The following is a 20,919-nucleotide window of genomic DNA, read 5'->3' as shown; positions in this document are numbered from 1 at the left end:
TGTTAATTGAAATAAATGAGAACTATAGTTGAAAGAAAAAAATGATAACTAACTGAAACTGTATTGTGAGCTTACAAAACTAACTAAAACGTATAAAAATTATGGATAAAATTCCCTTCGTTTTTGTCTTTGTCAATGTCGGATTGACACGAAATCGATTTATTTCCCTCGAGCAATTTTAGCTGCTGGCACTGTATGGTATTTAACGGTCCATCACTTCTCGTCATTTGTGGTTTAGAGTCGTCTTCTCATCCCCATTCTACCTGGAAACATGGAGACTAAAGTTGGGAGAAAGAAGCAGAGTCCTGTCTGGGATTTATTTGAATATGACGGCGAAGAAGATAAAAGATATAAAAAAACCAAAACTAAACTAAAACTATGGTAAGCATTTAGAAAATAATGAAAACTAATAAAAACTAGCAAACCTGCTCTAAAAACGAACTGAGAGTAACTGAATTAGAGAAAAAAAGTCAAAACTAAATAAAACTAAACTATAATGAACTAGAAGCACTCGGAGAGCGCAGACCTCCGCCAAGGCTGATCAGTGGCCCCCCCTGTGGGCCCTCCCACCCCCGATCACCACCAAAATTTAATCATTTCTTCCTTATCCCATTTCCAACAAAGCCTGAAAATTTCTTCCAAATCTGTCCATAACTTTTTGAGTTATGTTGCACACTAACGGACAGACAAACAAACAAACAAACAAACAAACAGACAAACAAACAAACAAACAAACCCTGGCAAAAACATAACCTCCTTGGCGGAGGTAAAAATCCACAACTATTATTACCTTGGACCCCATTTGAATTCCAGGTGACCCCATGTGGGGTCCCGACCCCAAGGTTGAAAAACACTGGATTAATGGATTTAAGAAGCAAAACGTGAGTATGTCACTTATGTCACTTCTAGTTTACCCTCCCCTTATTCATGTTTGTGTGAATGAATACACTGGGTTACAAAAAACAATGTTTTTTGCAAGTTGTCTAGGTTTTTTCAACTGAATTAGGACCATTTTGCACCGCTAAATCCAAAAATGACATCTGTTTTTCTCAATCAGGTCAGGTTTTTTTTGCTAATTTGATTTTGAAAAATTTGATCTTCTTACAAAATTTATTACATTTTTTTGACTTTATCAGTTGATTGTTTTATATAGTTCTCACCCAAAATAGGTTTTAAGAGAAAAAAAATCATTTGATCACTTGATTCCTGTTAGGTACAATGGTGTATTCACTGCAGATGTAGCAGAATACGTCAGGCTTATTTTTGCAAGATCTTCTTGTTGAAGCCATTTCATTCACCTGTAATATTAAAAAAAGCATTAATCATAAATTGGCAAAAGTAAAATCTTCAGAACTCGTTTATTGCAAGAAATATGAAAGAATTTTGTATCATATGATGTGAAAATGCCCATAAATGTAAGCAAAAATGTTAAAAAGCCAATATGTAGCATAGTTCAGAAAGTTGACCTGATTGAGCAAAATTAATGTGATTTTTTTGGATTCAGCACACCAAAATTATCCTAAATCAGCTCAAAAAAACTTAAACAAGAAATTTGTTGTTGACCAGTGATATAGATGCACAGGAGAAGTATTTCCTGAAAACAAAACTTTGTTGTGTGCCTGCACATGTGGCAAGTGTGTTATTAGTGTGTATCAAGGGATTGAAAGAGATCCTTGTTTGGGTGAGTGGGTGGGTTTGAGCTGTAGGGAACATGTAGGTTTGGTGTGTGTCTATATGTGTGTATGTGAGGGAGAGTTAGAGCTAGAGAGAGAGAGAGAGAGAGTTGCTCCTGAGGAGGGAAGCCGCCTCTCACATCTGGCTGGTCTTGTCACAGCTCCAGCCTCTCATGCACTAGTTATGTGGACACATTTCTGTACATCGGCCCCAGAAACGACCGTGAATGAGCCGATCGGAGGTCTGAGGAGGGCACATGATGAAATAAATCAGCAGAGTGAGTCTTAGATCCAGTGAATATAGGACCTCATCCGCCTCCGCCGGTGCAGGAAGGTGACGCAGCCTCAGAGGGGCTTTTATATCAGGTGAAGCGGTGACGACCATTGCGGCAGCCGGGACGCACTGCCCAAAAGCCTGGACCGCTCCCGAATTGGAATAACGGGGCTTTTTGCGGAATAACGGAGCCGCTGCTTTAGTCCGGGAATATGCATCCGAGAACACCGCAATGACAAGCCAGAGAAAGTCGGCCAAGCTACAGCTGCGGCGGTCGATCAGTGAGCAGCTGCGGGACTCCACGTCCAAAGCTTGGGATCTACTGTGGAGGAATGTCCGGGAGAGACGCCTGGCAGGTCAGAACCCCCCCCCCCCCCAAGAAAAAAAAAAAAAAAAAAAAAAACACTAGGGGTGATTTTTAATTTTAACACCTTGACTGATATATTTGTGTTCAGTATCCTAGATCCTCAGGCTGTCATTACTGTGGTGTAGATCTTGCGGAGCTGCGTAAACATTAAACTAGATGGTGCCAAATGACATTTCTGACTTTCTTAATAATAGAAATTTGGACACCCCCTTTTGAGATTGTTTTTCTGCTTGACTGTCACTACTTATATTAAAGGGATATTCATGACAAAAGTTTATCCTGGCCAGTAAACTGCATTCAGCCTGTGTGTTATGCCTGTAGAGTCATGCGCAACGCAACGCGCTCTGATATTTTGGGAAGGTCATTGTCAAATTTAGTGCTCAAAACAGCAGAGGCATGTGCTGTGATAAACGTCACAGATCCTTATGCTGCAGCAATTCTTCTAATCTAAGGAGTTGTTATCAAGAAGAAAGGTGTATTTATATATGTTTCTGTTTGGACTGTCTTGACTTGTGTGCATGGTGTCAGATATTCCCCTTAAACGCCAATGCGCCAAGTCTGGAGAGTCTGATCTATATTTACAGTGGCCTGGATGCGCAGGGTTACAGGCTGGCTGTCTGACTGTCTGTCTCTGAACTGTTTGTTAGAGAGGGAGGAGAAGCAAAAAAAAAAAAAAAGTCGAAAAGAGAGATGGAGAAGACTGCAGCTGTCTCCTCGGTTTAATGGAATTACCGACATGTCCGCCTCTTACGCAAATTAAACACCGAACATTCCCACATTCACGGCGCCGCAAACCTCTGCAGACCACGGCATCAGTCAGTGGCTCTGTCTGTGTAACGGTAGTAAATCCCATGCATGATCAGTCAGAGGTTTAAACTGGCATTTGGTGTTGCAGAACATCCATTTTGGTTAACCTATTACCAAATAATGATGAGTACGTGTGCCTTTATATGTGTTTTGCGCACAATTAATGAATGACAGTGAAACCGGGCACCTGCCTCTCACTAATCCTCTTTCCCTTTATTTCTCACCCCTTCATCCTGTCCTCAAGCCAGAGCCCAAAACCTCAAAAACCCCAGTCCCTCCTCCTAAACCCCTCCCTCACCCCCACTGCTTAACCCATCAGCTCTAAAGGCGCACAGTTCACATCTGTCTGGATCAGATTTGGAGATGGGGGGATCCCAGAAATCTGCACATCTGGTTTTACCCTTATTCTGGTATTCTGCACTGCATTTTTCACTCAATGGATTAGTCAGACTTAAATATTAGAGTGTTTAGATGTGAAATGTCAAAAGGGAAAAAATGCAGTGATAAAGATGGAGTTAAGTGAGTAAAAACAAATGAAGATAGCTGGAGATTGACTGGATTTTAACACAGAGTTGATTGTGGTTATTGTTTTTTTTGTCATCTGTGTGTTGTTTGTGTGTGAGAAAACTGAGAGATAATAGCACCTGGATTTGGTTGTAATCCCACAGATTTTTAGGTTAGTGGTGGGGGTCGGATCTCCCTTTGCATGTGGGATTTGTGAGTCTTAGTCCATCAGTATGTGTGTGTGCGTATGAGTGTGTTTGTTAGAAAACCTACATACATTTTAAAAATCAGTGAGTTTTTACATTTTTGACTCTTTAAGAAGTTGTTCTGACTTTATATGGTGTGTTTTGTAGTTTTCTACCACAAATGACAGTGATTCCAACGATGATTAAAATTGTAAATCTTACAAAAGTAAAAGTTTTATTAAGCCAAGATCAGTAGCTTGTTTGTTTTATAGAAAATCATGATCATGACTGTACCTAAAACGTAAGAAAATGTTAATATGGTTACATCCGTTTATCTTTTTTACAATAAAACTTAATTTCCCATGTTGAAATACAGTTCCTCATCTGACTCTAAAAAGTGCAAGATGTTGATCTATGTCTTTAGTCAATGATAAAGACAGATTACCACACTTCATACATTTCATATCAGTTAAAATGTGGAGTTCAGGACCGCTATTTTGATAGATTTATAGTCTCAACCACATATCAACAAGCAGCACACATTGCAAACATAATTCCATGTCCATACTAATGTGGATATTTTGAAAACTTGTGGGGTTTCTCTATGTTTGTGCCTCTTGTCTACATGTAAACAACATTTCAGGTCACAAAAATGTAGATTTTCAATGTTTTCTGGAGTTGAAGATTATTGAAAACTCCAGTTTGTGTGTATCTGTGTGGATAAAGAGAACCAAGATAAGAAAACAATGACTTCGCCTGTGTATTATTGCTTTATGAACAGGCACCTGAAACATTACATACAGGATACTACAGTGTGTTAGTCACTGAATCACCTGCAGTAGCATGAAGTCAGCAGAGACACATTTGGGAGATGGACACGCGCTACTGTAGCAGCAAAATCTTAAGGTAACTGAAGTTCATAGCTTAACATTGCAGCTTAACTTCATGACAGACTAAACTTGTTGCATCTGCTACGTCTAGTATTATCTGACGGATTAAAGTCTGACAAACAATTGTTTGTCCAAGTGTTTGTACTGATTTGTATATTTCTACATAGAAGTATGGACAGAGGTGTTTTGTAAATGAAAGTTGTGTGGGCAGTAGTTTTTGTGGAAGGGGAATGGAGGAGTAAAATATCTATTCAGAATAATATCCATGGACATGGCAATAGGAACATCTTACTTTTATAAGCATTGCTGAACAAATTTGCAAGTGGGGGTGGCAACATGTATGTGTCTACATCATCGAACTGTCCCAGTAAGTGCAGCTAAGCTACTTTTGGTTTTCCAAGTATTGTCAGGCAGATCAAGGCCACAGTGACTCCCTGTTCACTGTTCAAAGTGGTATTACAGCAGAGACTGGACAGACATAACTGAAAGTCGAGTGTGGATCTCTGCAAAGCAGTACATTAGCAGATTTTACATGATGCAAAACCATACTTGTATTAACAGTTGTGAGCATTTAAGTTTTGAGTAGTTCAAATTAGAAATATTACAAAATAGGTTCTTTAAAGGTTAATTACAGATTTTGACTGCATCTTAATACCCAGTATAAATAAACAATATTTGTCATCTAATTATTTTGTATAGATGTTAAAGTTCAATTATGTAACTTTTATCTGTTGTTGTTTGTAGTGAGAGAAAACAAGTTCTATTTATTACACATTAGTTATGTTCTGAAACACAAACACACCCACAAACTCTAAATGCAACTGAAGCACATGTTTCCTGTGGTGTGTCTGTCAGAGTGACAGGTTTGTGGTAGACTGGTCATAGATACGTGGCCTGTATGTGCTTTACACTGAGTGTTGCCTCTCCGACAGAACTGCATCACAGCACAGTGCATTATGCTGTTGTTGTCTGGAACTACAGACTCACTGTCCAATGGTTGATACCTAGAAATGTCCCAAACACAGCAAAACTAAAGGAAAAAATACTTGCAAAGGGTCTGCCAGAGAAGTCATTTCTGACAGAGTCAGATAAGAGGGATTATTATTTTAAGAGTCTATATATCACTTTTTAGGAAATGTTTTTGCCTTTTTCTGAAAGATACAATGCATAACAATATGAAGAAATTGTTGTTGTTGTTGTTGTTGTTGTTGTTGTTGTTATATTTACAGTGTGTGAATGAACTGTAACAGCTTTTAAAGTTTTTCTAAACTTTACCAGTTACCTGCTTCTGTAACAGTCTGTAGACTGTTTTCTATGTAAGTCTAAAAAGTTTCATGTTAGAGGAATATCTGAAGATGTGATGTGCTTGCCCTCTCTTAATGCTTTGTTGTCTCTCTACTGCTCCAGTGCTGCTAAAGGGGCAACACTAGCTATCATTAGCTTAACTGCTACCAGTGTTCTTAATATCAAGGGTTTTCTGAATTCTGTACAATATACCATTAAACATATTAGAGGTTGACCAGTGTATAAGACAGAAGCTCTAATGTGTCCCAAATCACTGTTTTTTGTTTTAGATTATTTCACATCTGCAAAAGTCATAGTGGCAATTAGTGTCAGCATTAAGCATTAACAAAAGCTTTTTAAGAATGAATTTGTAAAATGTAAAATCATGAAAATTAAGTGTAATTTTAATCGCAGTTACTGGGAACCATTTATTGTTTATTTATCAACTACTCATTTTCTAAACCCAGACACTTTTGTTATAATTCAGCACAAAGAAAGAAAAAAAGAAATCAAATTATTTATTGTTAATAATAAAGGATTTAAATTAGTGTCTCACATAACCTCAGCTAAAACACTGTACCTTCACATAGAAAGGCTTTTTTCATAGTATGTTTAATTCTCATGTGAAATTTTTCCCCACCCTGCTTATTTGATCTGGTTGTGAGATGATCAGTAATATCAAATGATAGTAGTGATCCTAGATGTGATGTTTTCCACTCTCCGTTTATTTGCAGCCTGTGCAGTTTCTGTCCTCTTTTGACCAGCTGTAAATGAGAGTGAGTGATGGATATTATGTTACTGGTCTCTTACTACAGCCCTGCCCTGTATCAATCCATTTACACACTATTTAACTTCTATCGGGTTACTCCCTCTGCCAGCCTGCTCTACCCGGCAACAGTCAAAGTTTACTCCAGTATGTGCTTTGGCTGGGTAATAAAACCCATGCTCTCTGGACAGATCAATTTGCAGTGTACCGGTGTGAAGAAGTTACAGGCAGTGCACACGTGCGCTTTTAGATTAGAAATCCTGAAATGTAATGTGATAATTTTCTTGTCTGCCTCAAGGGGGCAGTCTAATCAAGTCAAATCACAGATTTAATATTTCACAACTTTATGGGTGTTTTATAACTTGATTTTGGATAAGAGGCTAATGGATGCGGGTTCTTTAGAAGCCTGTCTGGGATTTAAATCTCCTCACTTGCACCTTTCTTATAGTAAGTAACATGCAGAGTGTAAAAGTGTGCTGTAATGCCTCTCTGCTGTGAGATTAAGTGTGTGTGCTGACCTAAAAATGACTTTGCTGTGACCTACTTCTCACGTGCAACCCCCCTCCTCTTCCCTCGCTTATTACCTCCCTAAAATGAATTAATATGACCCCCTATATCCTTGAGCCTGGGTAAATCACCGTTCTGTCATACTAGGCCAAACATTGACCTTTCCTCCTCCTCCCTCCTCTCACTGCATTCCATACATTTATCCACTAACTCAGTTACTGTATGGCAACAGTCAGTCACACTTTTCCGACATTAGCATAATTTACTACAGCTACTGCACTGCAGATTTTGTCTGATATATTGCTATTTGGGGTCCAAATATGGGAGTTGACGTACATGTGTTATGTTCAGTATCATGTGGTTTGAACCAGATATTGTGGATTTAAGGAGTATTTCTCAATGGCAGCATTAGTAACAATAGCTTTCTCCTACATACATTCCACAGCACACTCTCACACACCCACATACTCTCCATTGTTCTGCTCCTTCCCATTTCACGTTAGTATAAGGACAGCTTTTTTCCAGGCCTATCCCCTCTCTGATTACATCTGCCATCCCCTCATGTATCCCTGAGGCATGTACCAAACTGTGTCTTTGGCACAGCTTCAGGAATCAGGGCAGTGTTTCTTCAACTACAGGGCCATTGGCTGGTGGTCATGTGACCAGAGGAAAAACCATGTGGAAAGGAGAGTTTGTGAGTCTTCCTCCCATCTCAGTTGAGGACTCAGTTTGTAAGTGTGAGTGGGTGTTTGAGGAGAGCGAGGTCAGTCAGCTGAGTCAGGTGGTGTGATGAGACTTGTGTGTTTGTTCGACTATGGTAAGTTAAAGGGAGGAGGCGGGCGGGTGGGGAGCTGTTTTGGCTTCCAGTGAGGGCATGTTAGAGACAGGAATTCAGAAGGAGTGTTCACACAATAAGTCATCAGCACGAGAGTCAGGATTAGATGTTGTTGTACGGAGGCTGTAGGAGATTTCATGAACATTATGGATAATATGGACACACAAGGGGGGGCTTCTTCAGGACACTTTGTAGATGCAGAACGAGACATGTCTACAAGGAACGATGGCAGCAATCTGGACAGTGCACAAACTGTTACAGATGAAGAAAGTTCTGGTGATTTGGTTATTGGTAACGTTACAGACCATGAAATGACAGCCATCACTGACTATGTGGACAATCTAAGGGAAAATATAGAAGGTGCTGACTTAGGGGGCTTGGAGGACAGTGCGGACTATGCTGATCTCACACACAGTAGGAGCATGGAAATAGATGACAGCGTGGACAGTATGGATCAGAGTGTCAAGGATGGCAGAAATGACTATGAGAGTGACAGCGACAGCACCAATGAGGGATCGTGCCTGGAGGCTATGACACCTGACGGACACGAGCACTACCTGAGGCTGGGCGACACGCCTCGACGGCGCTCTGCCCTGCGCCTGTCACGCATCATCGCCCGCCAGCAGCTGCTCCGGAGGCTGGCACAAGGTAGACGTGTAAGCTGTAGCGTGTTTTCCAGTTAATCTCAGTTCAGTCCTACTAGATTTGTGAGTGTTATTCCTGGAGGAGACATTCAGTTTTGTTATTTTATGATTTGATTCAATCTTGCAGGACAAAAAAGTGACAGAAAATTGTTAGTGTTACTAACTGTGGAAACAATCTTTTATATCAGTTGTGCAAGAAAGACAAGAAACAAAAAAAGCTGCTGCCAGTTGTTTAGAACATGAACACGTAAATTAGATTTTCTATGGCTGTGTGCGTTTTCATTTTCTTCTTCTTTTCTTCTTTCCTAGTCAAGGCTTTAAAGCAGTCTTCATGTGATTGCCATTAAGAGGTTGAACTGTGCCACTTTGAATTCAGAAAAATAGCTTGATTGTTATCAGTAAAACATATCATTTCTAACTGAGGAGTTTCTGTAAAGTAGATATGGCAGTTTGTACAAGAGCTGGCATGATTCCAGGGAGTTTTGCACAACACTGAGAATGAAAAGACACTATTTTATGAACTAGACCACTTCTTTTTTTCCATTTTTCATTGTGCTTTTTAGATATTTCTTATTGGCATGAGTTTAGACGCTCCAGGTTTACAATATGACAACTTTGTGTATTTCAGCTGGACACACAGAGCCACTTTTCCTCCCAAGACGACTTTCATATATCTGAAGAAACCATAACAAACCCTAAAGGACTGCAGTGTTATTGTTTTTGTCTATGTCCTCCCTGCCCAACTTGTCAGCTTTGTATTCTATGGTAACTTCCACCACTTCCTGTCACATGACACACGTTTCCCAGGCAGTAAAGAGGACATCCCGGTGTTCATAGCGCAGGGATTTGGGGCATTGTAACAACTGTTCTCCATGTGTTGTATTAGTTGTTGTTTTGCCGCAGATTATATTTTATTGAAGTCAGATTTATAGTGTTTTTGGTTTATCTTTTTCCCCCACATTGTGTCAAGTGCAGATAAAGAGTAGTTGCACAATCAGAAAAGACTGATATATTACAGGAATGTATAAAGATGAATCATTTCACCCCCTTTTTTTTTTTTTTTTTTTTTTTTTTTTTACAAAGTAACATCTTTACTTTCTCTCTCTCTGATACACACTCCCCAGTTACATTCCATCATCTGTATACAGTCAGATCGACTAAAATAAGATTTCAGTGGCTGAACCGAGCTTGATTCATTGATATAATCTCCATTTATAATATTTTTTGATTCATAGCCCTTGTACTGAACAGGCAACCTCCCCTGTATTTAATGTCTGAATATACCCTGGTGGTAACAAATCAAAGTGGAAAAACTTATATATTCAGCAACCTCCACAGCAGACTTGCGCTGATGTATTTTAATAATGGTAGCAGAGAACTCATGACTGCCAGAAATAACTTCAGTCATGTGATTCAGTGACGCAACATCGATCTATACTCTGCATAACCTCCTGTGTTTCTCCTCTTCTAGTTTATTATATTCACACTCAGTTTGTTTTGTGATTGATTTATGATCAGCTTGAATTTATCAATTTAGGCCTTCTGTAAATGGATAAAAGTATTAGGACACATTGAGTTTGTGTGTTTCATTGCTATCGGGGTTGGGCTACAAAACAATAACAGCGAATAACATTATTTTATTTTATTTTATGATATATATTGCAGTAAATATTATTATATCATCTTTAGGGTTACTTTTGTTTATATCTGCACTTGTAAAACACTTTTGATTGTATTATTGGACTTTGTTGATGCTGATTTTAAAAATTTTTTTTTATCATTGTATGTTCTACCACTAGTCACATAATTTTCAACCACAAGTCTGATTTCTTCAACTCGCACTCAAGTCAATAATTAAGCCATTAAGCTTAGATAAGGGATGGGCATTATAATTACTTTTTGCAGTCAAATAATCAAGTCATTTTAAGTTGATTGTTTGATTATTCATGAGGTTATCATTAACTCATGCCCTCCAACCAAACCAAAACTATGACAAAAAGTTATCAACCAAGGAGTGGGTGAACCACAAGTATACCATTAAACTCTTAAAACACTTTTCAGACTTTCTTTAACATATGCAGCTCTCAGGCAGAAACAGTACTATACGCATTACTTCTGCAGTTTCATGAATTACCCAGTTTCTCCCAGGGATCAGTAAAGTATTCTGATGCTGATTTTGAAGTGACATCTAAATCTAGTAGTAGTAGTAGTTTATTCAGTTGTTAATTACTTTAAACAAACAAAAACAACATTCATTGTTCCATATACAATGCGACCGAAAGGGTTTAGGCTGAAGTAAAGACTTATTTTTCCTAACCCTATAAACAATTAACACAAAGTTTCCACAAGAAAACAAACAAGAAAAAAAAATCAGTGTAATCATTGCTATATATACAACAGAAGAGAATAATTTTAATTCAGGTAAATCATGTCCTTATCTCAGCTGCCAATATTCATCATAGTCTTTTAAACAAGTATTTTCTTTAGTCAGTCCTGAGCTCTGTGTTTTTGAATAATAGTTGATTTGCACACCTTTTTAAAAGTTTTAATTGTTTTAGACTCCTCCACCCAAAATGAGTTTACTCTCACAAAAATAAATATAATAAATTCAACTATATTTACTTTTTTGACTATCTGACTTATCGATTATTCATGCACATCCCTACTTAAAAAAAATTTTGAACTGACATTTATTGTGATAAAAATTTGCCACTGACATGACTGTTTATATCAGGATGATATTTCAAATCAGCTGGAATGGTATGTCCTCCTACTGTATTTTTATCCATACAGTGCATCTGTCACAGTAAAACTTCTGTCTTTATGCTGCCAAACCACAAACAGTCGAAGTAAACAGTCTCTGAGCATCCATCTCACAATCAATGCTCTAACCACTAAATGGAAAAAGAAGGCACACACAGTCGTTTAACCTCCTCTTCCTGTAAGCATAGCCTGGAGCTGTACAGTAATTTGACAGAAATGGAGTTACTTTGACCCCCTCTGCTGGTGAAAGGGTAACACAGTGAAGTACACGTTATAGTTTATGTAAAACTCGTCATCTGAGTGTTGTTTTTCCATGCTGATTACCTGAATCTGGTAACACCCACGTGCTGTTTGTGTCATATTTAAACTATTTCAGTGTTACCGTGACTCTGTTCATCCTGCACTTTTCAGTTAGTGATGCATAGGACGCTCTGTGCCTGAACCTGTGCTGATTTCATGCCATTGTTGACTTGGTTTTACAGTACATTCCACAGGACTCGACATCATTGCAGATGAACCATATGGGACAGCACAGACATACTCCTCTTTAGTGTCCCTCCCCCCTTTCCTCCCCCATTCTCCCATCTCTACCCCTCTCCCTTCTTCTTCTGCTCCTTTTTTTTTTCTTTTTGACCTTTAAACATGAAGGACTAAGTGCTTTAGCTTATGTGGGAATATGGCTGCGTTCCAGGCATCATGTGTGTGTGTGTTAGTGTTAGCGTGTGCAGTCCTGTAAGACAACTATAGCTGCTCAATTCATGGATATTCAGCCTCAACAAATCATAGTCTACCTTACTCCTGTCCTTTATTTGTGTTGTTTTTGATTGACGTTATACATTTTTTACTTAAACAGAGCACTGAAATGGAAGAAAACATTCAAATATAACTTTATATAGTTCCTCAAAACTCTCTAGTTTAACCCTCGTCGCCCACCTACATGCCTCGGTCGGCCTAAAATTGTCCTAACTGAGTCCCTCTGACAGGTTAAGTCCAGGAACTTCCTGTTGCTGTTCTTAGCTGGGAAATTTAGAGCAGGAAATGATGTCATGCAAGGCACTTGAGGGTCCTTGAAATGCAGTAAGAGGCAGAAAATGTAGTCATAACACTGAGAAAAGTCTGTCAGAATGTGAGGGTTATTGGAAAGTCCTGCTTATGGAGGAGGCGTTGGATAAAAGGGAGGAAATGAAAGGAAGAAAACAAAAAAAGGCAGAGACGCAGAGAAGAAAACCTGCCTGGACATTGGGGTTCTTGTGTTATATCTATTATGTAACATAGCTGGCACCCTTGTTATGTAAGGAATTACTTTATAGCCTTTTTGTCCCACACATGGACGTTCAGTTTCACACACACACACACACACACACACACACACACACACGCTCTAACAGACACACACTTACACACATACCATCTGTCTACCTTCCCTGCTGTTGATCTGGTGGTTTTCTGCCTGTTGTCATATATCTTACACAGCAGGAGTACAGGGACATGAAATAGTTTGAAGAAAAAGCACAATGGGCAGCTTGGATTAGTTCAGTCTGGCTGTGCACATTTGTGTGTTTTGTGCCGCATTAATAACGTGTTTGTGTACTAATTAATCTCTTGATTAAATTCTGCACAAATGAAGTAGTGCTTTGTTCTCATGCTGACAGGAGGTTTATCACTTGGCACCTTTATGCATGAACACAAAGATGTAGAGCCAGTAATGCATACACTCACACACACACACACACACACACACACAAACACACACATACAATTTCAAGCTTGTGTTGCAATGATATTAAATGTAGTATGAGAAAATTTGCTGTAAAAGCGATTGTGGATTTGGACTAGGGTTGCACAATCTGGTGAAAGAGTCATAATAGCAGTTCCAGTCTGCTTGCCTGGTTTTTAGAAAATGCAGACTACTAACCATTTTCAATTGTGTATTTTTGTAAAACTTAAACTAGCATAAAAACAACAACTGTTAGAGAAAGGGACAACTTTAATTTGTATGTATTACACAGTGCCTTTGTAATTGGCAGTTATTTGCATAATACCACAGGCTGATGTTTGAACTGTACTTCAATTATTTGTGCAGCTCTGATTTTTGTAATCTATTTAAAACACCTGAGAACAGTAAACCAGTCATCATTGGATGTGCTAACAAACATAACCCTTTCATTTTCCCTTGTTTTTTGTAATATCTACATAGATTTACTGCAGCCATCACCAAATGTATTTTAACCATTAAAGAAGAACTTCAACTTTGGGGCGAATTGGACGTTTTATTGGGATAAAGTAGAGTGAAAAAGTGGACATGAAGATAATATGAAATTCTTACAATCTATTGTACATTTACGAACTCATACTTCAAGTACACTGTTGCCCATAAAGCTGGAATAAAATGTTTTTACCTGTTCTCATGACATGATTTTGACAATGAGGTTTATTCTTGAAAAAGTGTAACTAAGATTCAGTAAGTAACTAGAAGCACTCTGAGAGCGCAGACCTCCGCCAAGGCTGATCAGTGGCCCCCCCGTGGGCCCCCCCACCCCCGATCACCACCAAAATTTAATCATTTCTTCCTTATCCCATTTCCAACAAACCCTGAAAATTTCATCCAAATCTGTCCATAACTTTTTGAGTTATGTTGCACACTAACGGACAGACAAACAAACAAACAAACAAACAAACAAACAGACAAACAAACAAACAAACAGACAAACAAACCCTGGCAAAAACATAACCTCCTTGGCGGAGGTAATCATTGCACCAGGTCAAAAGGCAGTTACAGATGTGTATAAATGGGAGTAAAAAGAGGAATGTGTCTGAAAATGGAATTATTCGAACTTTATGGGCAACATTTTCGATAGAATTTGAGTCATCCTTGGATTAACTCTTGGTAGGGGTGGGCGACATGGCAAAAATTTCTTTTCACGATTTTTAAAAAATAAAATCACAATCTCGATTTTATCATGATTCTTCACATTGATCTTTGAGACTAATTTGCAAGTTTCTGAACAGTGCAACCAAACAATTTCCCTATGTAGAACATAGCCCTAAAAGAAAAATAATAAAATGGACAATTTAGCCCAAAGAACCTTCCAGAACATTTTTAATTTAAATCGTTTGTGCAATTTTCCAAAGATACAAAGAACAAACATCCTGCCCCCTCAAATTAAAGTTTCCGAAGGTAGGGAAAAGGAAAATGAGCTGCACATCAGTGGGAGACTGCAGTCTTAAGTTTCACTGTCACTTTCAACAGTCGTATGGTGTGTGTGTGTACTCATTATGGGGTACGTACAGCATGGAACCCACCCCCTGTATAACCCCCCCCCCCCCCCCGATTCCACAATCTCTCTACTTTGTCGGATCATCAATACGTTCTAATCCTTCACGATCTAAAATCATCATATCATACACCCCAAACTCTTGGTAAACCATAGAAAAGTCACAATGTTTGGGATCTTCTACACATTTTACTTTTAAATTTCATCCAGAATTGAAATTGACCAAATAGTTTGTCTACTATCAGTGTTTTCTCCAGCCTGTGTGTGTGGTAATAATGGATGACAGATATTTACAATTATACTTACATTTACATTTATGCATTTGGCAGATGCTTTTTTCCAAAGGGACTTACAGGGGAAAAAACAAATTAAAAGATTAAAATACAAGAATGTACAATACAAGATACAGTTCATCTTTAAAAACTGCTCTACAATTACCAAAAACTGCCAAGCACTGCTGTAGTTTTTTGTAAATGTTGCTATAGCAGAAGTAAGTGGTGGCTTTTATTTTTGTCAGGGATGATTTTCAGTCACTGATTTTTTGTGCTGTAGTCAGTGTTAATGACACCACTGAAAATAAACTAGAGGTCTGTGTTGGTTTTGATGAATGGATGTGACTGTACAGACCTGTAAGTAAGATCGAGGGATGACTGTTAAGTAAATAAGTAAGTATGTTTCATTTATAGAGCACTTTTCACAGACATGGGGCCACAAAGTGCTTTACAGTGCAAGATACAGTTAAAAGCAATAAAAATACAGAATAAAATACAGTTTTAAAATGCAATTAAAGTACAATTAAAGTGCAGTCAGTTTGTAGCAGCCCTCAGTCAGTTGGATTTAAAATGCCTGTGTGAACAATAGTGTCTTAAAGTGTTGTTGGATTAGTGGGGAAAAGGAAAACTATAACAACTATGGAATTTTATATAATGTGCCCTGTTTTTGTACCTTATTTTCTACACTACAAGCGTTTTTTCTGTAGAAGGAGTCCATGATGTTTCGGTAAGTGGTTGGTGTGGTATGTCTTCCTCCCTGTGGTTTTCCCACAGGGTCTGTCCATCTCAGCTGCCCTCCCCACCCCAGCTGTCTGCCCGTCTCATCCTCTCTGCATTCTCTGACTCACTGGGGGCAACATCTGGACTGTGCTAAATGTGTGATGTATGTGCGTGTGTGTGAGTGTGTGTGTGTGACGACGCTGAATTCTCTTAACACATACTGGAGTTCTGCTTGGTAGTTGTGTACAGTAACGCCAGTGGAAAAAGGTCAGAGTGTCCTTGGCTAGTCTGCCTGTGGGCTCATCTGACATGTGAAGTTAACATCCCCGAGTCGTCAGTCTGTGACCTCGGGGACTGACTGATGCAAACGCCAGCTGAAATTAGCCATTTCCGTCATTGACGTGGTGATGGGGAAGCAGCAGCAGCGCCGGTAACGACAAGGAAGATGTAGAGGTAGAAGTATCGAACGGCTTTGTCTGGGAGAAGATAGGATGAGGGAAAGACGATGTAAGAAGGAAAATGCAAGAAGAAGTTTGGATATTTAGATGATAGAAGACAAGGTTAGTAGTCAGAGATGTGGATGAGGAGCGAGAACAAAAGAAGAAAAAGAAAAGCTTGTTTAGAGTGGAAGGTTATTGTCAGAAAGTTGTAGAAAAAAGAAGCAAGAAACTGAAAGTATGGAGTAAGTCAGAGAGTGATATTGTATGTGGATCCTGACAAAGTAGAAAGTGTAGAGAGGAGGTTGAGGAGAAAATTAGAGGGAAGAGAAACCCTGCATGGGGCAGGCTGGAAGAGGGAGGCACAGTTGTAAACACAAGAGCTGGAAAGGCTGCGAGAAAGAGAGCACAGAATTGCTGCCACTTGATGGAAAGCTGGATAGTGTGAATGGATGTGCCATGGGACGGAGAGGAAACTTCAATCTGAGCAAAGGAGAAAGTCATAGAAGCATGTCATCGCAGAACAATGAGGGCTTCAAGTAAGTCTGCAGATCTTTGGCTTCTAAATGTACACAGTTTGTATTTATGGGAATGCCGGTTGAATGCTCTTCAGTTGTATTTCTCGCTCTTGACAGTCTATTTTCAGAATGCGACAAAGTATTTTCACCCTCGTGTTGCTTCGTATGTGATTTAGAGAGAGGAGTTATGCTGAGAATGCTGGTAGAGGGATGTAATTGCTGGATTGCAGTGAAAGGATCATTTCCTTTGACCGTTCTCATCTCTGATGGTGAAGACGGAGGTTTTTTATTGCACTGCTGAACTTTGTCCCCTGTGTTTCTTCTCTTTCTTTTGTATTGACTGCCAACGCTTAGAAACGAGTGAATGAGATTAGTGAGAGTTGAAGGCGTAGGACTTTGACAGAGGTATGAAATAAAGGCAGTGACATCAGAATGTAGAATGAAGCTGTGAGTAAGAGTGACTTCACAATCTGTTACAGTACTTTTTTACTGTATACTATCACTTTAAACACTAAAATGCCTTGTTTTTTTTATGTCTGTCATCAATATTTATGTTTAAATCTACATTTTTCATTCTTGTGCACACAGTATGTACATGTGAATATGTGTGCATGCATTTAAATGAAAGCCTCAGTGTGTGTTCTATATCTTTGGCTCACTTTATCTTATGCAAATGTGAATGAATGTTTGACATATGTTCAAATGGCATCCAGATTAAAATCTTTTCGTCAGCGCTAAACTCTCCAGAGCTGCTTAATCTGCGTCTGCTCATAAAGTAAATGCACACACACCCATGTACACACACATATACCAACAATGTGTGAGCAATACATATGCTTGCGGAAAATAGCAGTAAAACAAACGCCTGTAAAACGTCTAGCGGTGCTGGCGGCAGCACCTAATGGGGTGTGGTGCCATGTGTAATGCCTGTTAAATTTATGCATTAACAGCTAAAATCTGACTGCTGAGATCTGAATGGATATCGTGTGAAATGTCTGTGAAATATATCATTATACTATGAGAGATGTTTTATTTTTCATAAGATAATGCACGTCCTTTACTGGCTCACTTGCAGCTTTTCCACTCTCATCATTCCCAGATGATAATATTCTCTGAGATATTCCTCCCCCCATTACACTTAGAATGTTTAGCTGGCTATTAAATGTATTCAACTGCATTTCTTCATTTTTCCACTTTTAATGTATCCCATATATTTTATAGAGAGCAAAACTTCTCTAGAATTCTCATATGAATATTCACTTGGATTTTTCCCTTCAGAAGGTGATGTGTGATATTGTCCTAACACCTTTTCTAATGTTGAATTTTTGCAGATTTTCATCTAAATATAGGCTTAACATAAGAAAAACGCAGTCGGACTGTAGAGCTATAAATTCCAAAAATGTTACGTATGTCGACTTGTGGACTCAACGTGTCTCTATTTCTTTTTTCTTTTTTTTTTTTTTTGCAGAGATTGAGGCGAAAGAGGCCTGCGATTGGCTGAGAGCAGCGGGATTTCCACAGTACGCCCAGCTCTATGAAGGTACCACACATGATTTACAGCTTTCACACAAAGGCTTGACTCTTTAAACATTTCCTTTTTTATTCCATCTGTTTGCTTTTTTTTCCTCTCTTTTTCTTTGTTTCACTCTTGCTTTTTTCCCCCCCATTATCTCTGCTCCTCCCTCCCTCCCTCCTTCTGTCATCCCTCCATCTTTGTATCCCCATCTTCTGGGCTGCTCCGTTCTATTTCCAGGCTCCAGTTCCTGTCCAGAAGGAGGGGTCATGGGAAAGGCCTTGTTATCACTACTGGGACTCTCACAGCTCCTCTTTCTCTCTTCCTTCTTCCACCTTCCTTCTTCTCTTCTGTCCTCAACTCATCCACCACTCAGCTCCTAATCGTTGCTGTGTTACAATCCCACTTTATCTTCTTTTTCCCTCTGTCTTTGACTTCCTACCTTTCCTATGAGCATTAGTTCATGTGATGATCACTGGGTCTCCTACAACCAAACAGGAAACTACACCAGTAATCTAAGTAGTAGCTCTTTAAATTCAGCAGTCCTTGTTTGGCGCACACACACACACACACACACACACACACACACACACACACACACACTGCATGTCTCCAAGAACTGTCGTGAGCTCCACTAATGTCGGGTTATGGATGTTGGCCTCTGGGACTCTGTGGCTGCACATGATGCCTGCATTTTGCAACCACACACACACACACACACACACACACACACACACACACACACACACTCACCAAAATAAAAGACTTGAGTCATTTTAGCTTTGGCATTGTGTGAAGTTATTTTAGGGATGTTTGGTTGTGTGTGGAGCGTAAACTTAAGAAGCAGATAACAGGTGTTAACACAGTGGTGGCAGCAGTTGTGGCATACTTCAGAGAGTCCACTGAACCTTTTGCTGCTGGCCCCTGTCAATCATTAACTAGCATTCTCCCGCTTTTCTCCTTTCTTCTCTCTGCTTTGTTCTTATAGATGGCCAGTTTCCTATTGATATCTCCTCGGTGAAAAGGGACCATGACTTCTTGGACCGAGATCTGGTGGAGCCTCTGTGTCGGTAAGGCACACACAAGACACACAGTGCACACACATCCACACCTTTTTTTTTTTTTTTTTCCTGTTTACATCCATTTCATTGCACATAAACTCGCAGTTACCTTTCCTCGCTCTCCACTGTGAATACCCCCGTGGCCGAGTGCTAACCGCTAATCATCAGACGTCCGACCCTGGCCCTTAATGAACTCCCCATCCCTGTCTAGCGCTCAGACACCCAAGCTTTGATCTGGTCACCTCCCCTCCCCTCTGCCACCCTCTGATCTCCCATTCAAAGAGACGAGACCCTCAGGGGGCTAAACGGGGAGGCTGAGGGTAATTGGGAAGGAGTGACGGGATGCCAGTTTAGACTACCAGATGGCTTTGACTGCTGTGTTTTCAATTCTTTAGCACACTTCGAATATGATCTTTCAGTTTCACAATTCCTGTTCTCCTCCTACTGATGGCTTAGCATCTTGCCACAGCATACTCGTCCTCATATTTTCCTCCTTTTTATCTGTTGCCCTCTAAACTCTACGGGAGAGGAGGGTGGGGTAATTACAGCGTCAGGGATTCCTGACAGCTATATTCTGAGAGACTACACATCAGAACCCCTAAGAAGTGTCTCAGGAGTTGTAAAACATAATTAGCTCTCCCTTGCTCAGACATCACTGTTCATAGTCTTTAAAGCTACGGTTTGTAAAATTTAAGCATTTAAATGAATTCGCTTGTGTTACATATTTTGTTGATTAATGTGCTTACATTATATAAAATATTTCCAACAGTGTTCAGGGTTATTTGATGCCATGGCCTGTTTCTTGTGGTCACATTGTAAATACAAGCTGAAAGCAGGGGAAAAAAAAGATACACATATGCACAACAAAGGGTAGGTAAAAGCTAAGTTAAGGCAATTTTATTAATATAGCACATTTTATAATATATTTTATGTGCCTTGCATTAATAAAAGAGGGAAATAAAAACAAAGTGCTTAGACAGTAAAAAAAAATGTGATTAGATGAGTTCAGAATAAATAAAATCATAAAAGATAGTAAAATAAATTATATTAAAATGAGTAAAATACTACACAGTGATCCAGACTAACATAGCAAAAAGACTAACAGTGCAATAAGAATTAATTAAGACTTACAGTATGATAAGATTAGACTGTAAATCACAGAATTTACTCATAGTGACTTGAAAAAACAAATGTTTTCAACTTGGATGAAAAAATGTCAACATTTGATGCAAAAATCTAAACTGGTAGTTTGTTTCAGGTGTCTGCAGCAAGGTAGCTAACTGCTGCTATGTTGTGTAAATTGTACAATGTTACAAAATTATACTTAGTAATAGTTTCACTGCATTTTTTTATTATTTGCATGTCATTTTATTTCAAAGTTGTTGATACATTTCGGTATCAATTTAGCTTAATGTGATGTGTCGACTTGTGCAAACCACCAAGCTAATGTATACTATAAATTAATGTTAATACCTAACTTACCGTAGTTAAGTCAAATCTTACATGATAAATTTGCACTTAACATCGCTATAAGTTGTAGTGAGTGCCATAAATGATTTTATGTGTTTTTATCAAGCAAAAGTACTGACAGGTGAAACTACAAGGAAAGTAACTAAAGCAAAAT

At 39.0% G+C, this 20,919-nt stretch overlaps 1 protein-coding gene across 4 annotated transcripts in view; it reads left to right on the top strand.

Annotated features, from left to right (window-relative positions):
- Nucleotides 1-20,919, top strand: part of stard13a (StAR related lipid transfer domain containing 13a) — a 73,068-nt gene that overhangs the window by 34,621 nt on the left and 17,528 nt on the right. For 2 of the 4 annotated variants that reach the window (XM_030154528.1, XM_030154530.1), the window contains 2 exons: nt 18,190-18,261; nt 19,223-19,304. In XM_030154528.1, coding sequence (XP_030010388.1) covers nt 18,190-18,261; nt 19,223-19,304 — 154 coding nt within the window. Of the gene's footprint in view, nt 1-1,781; nt 2,304-8,102; nt 8,741-18,189; nt 18,262-19,222; nt 19,305-20,919 lie in introns of those variants that run through there. The other 2 variants (XM_030154531.1, XM_030154529.1) reach the window with 2 other exon arrangements.

The sequence above is a fragment of the Sphaeramia orbicularis genome, chromosome 14, assembly GCF_902148855.1.
Source record: "Sphaeramia orbicularis chromosome 14, fSphaOr1.1, whole genome shotgun sequence".
In the NCBI taxonomy this organism is placed as follows: Eukaryota; Metazoa; Chordata; class Actinopteri; order Kurtiformes; family Apogonidae; genus Sphaeramia; species Sphaeramia orbicularis.
The sequence above is the reverse complement of the archived record's forward strand: the minus strand, read 5'-3'. Positions and strand labels throughout refer to the sequence as shown.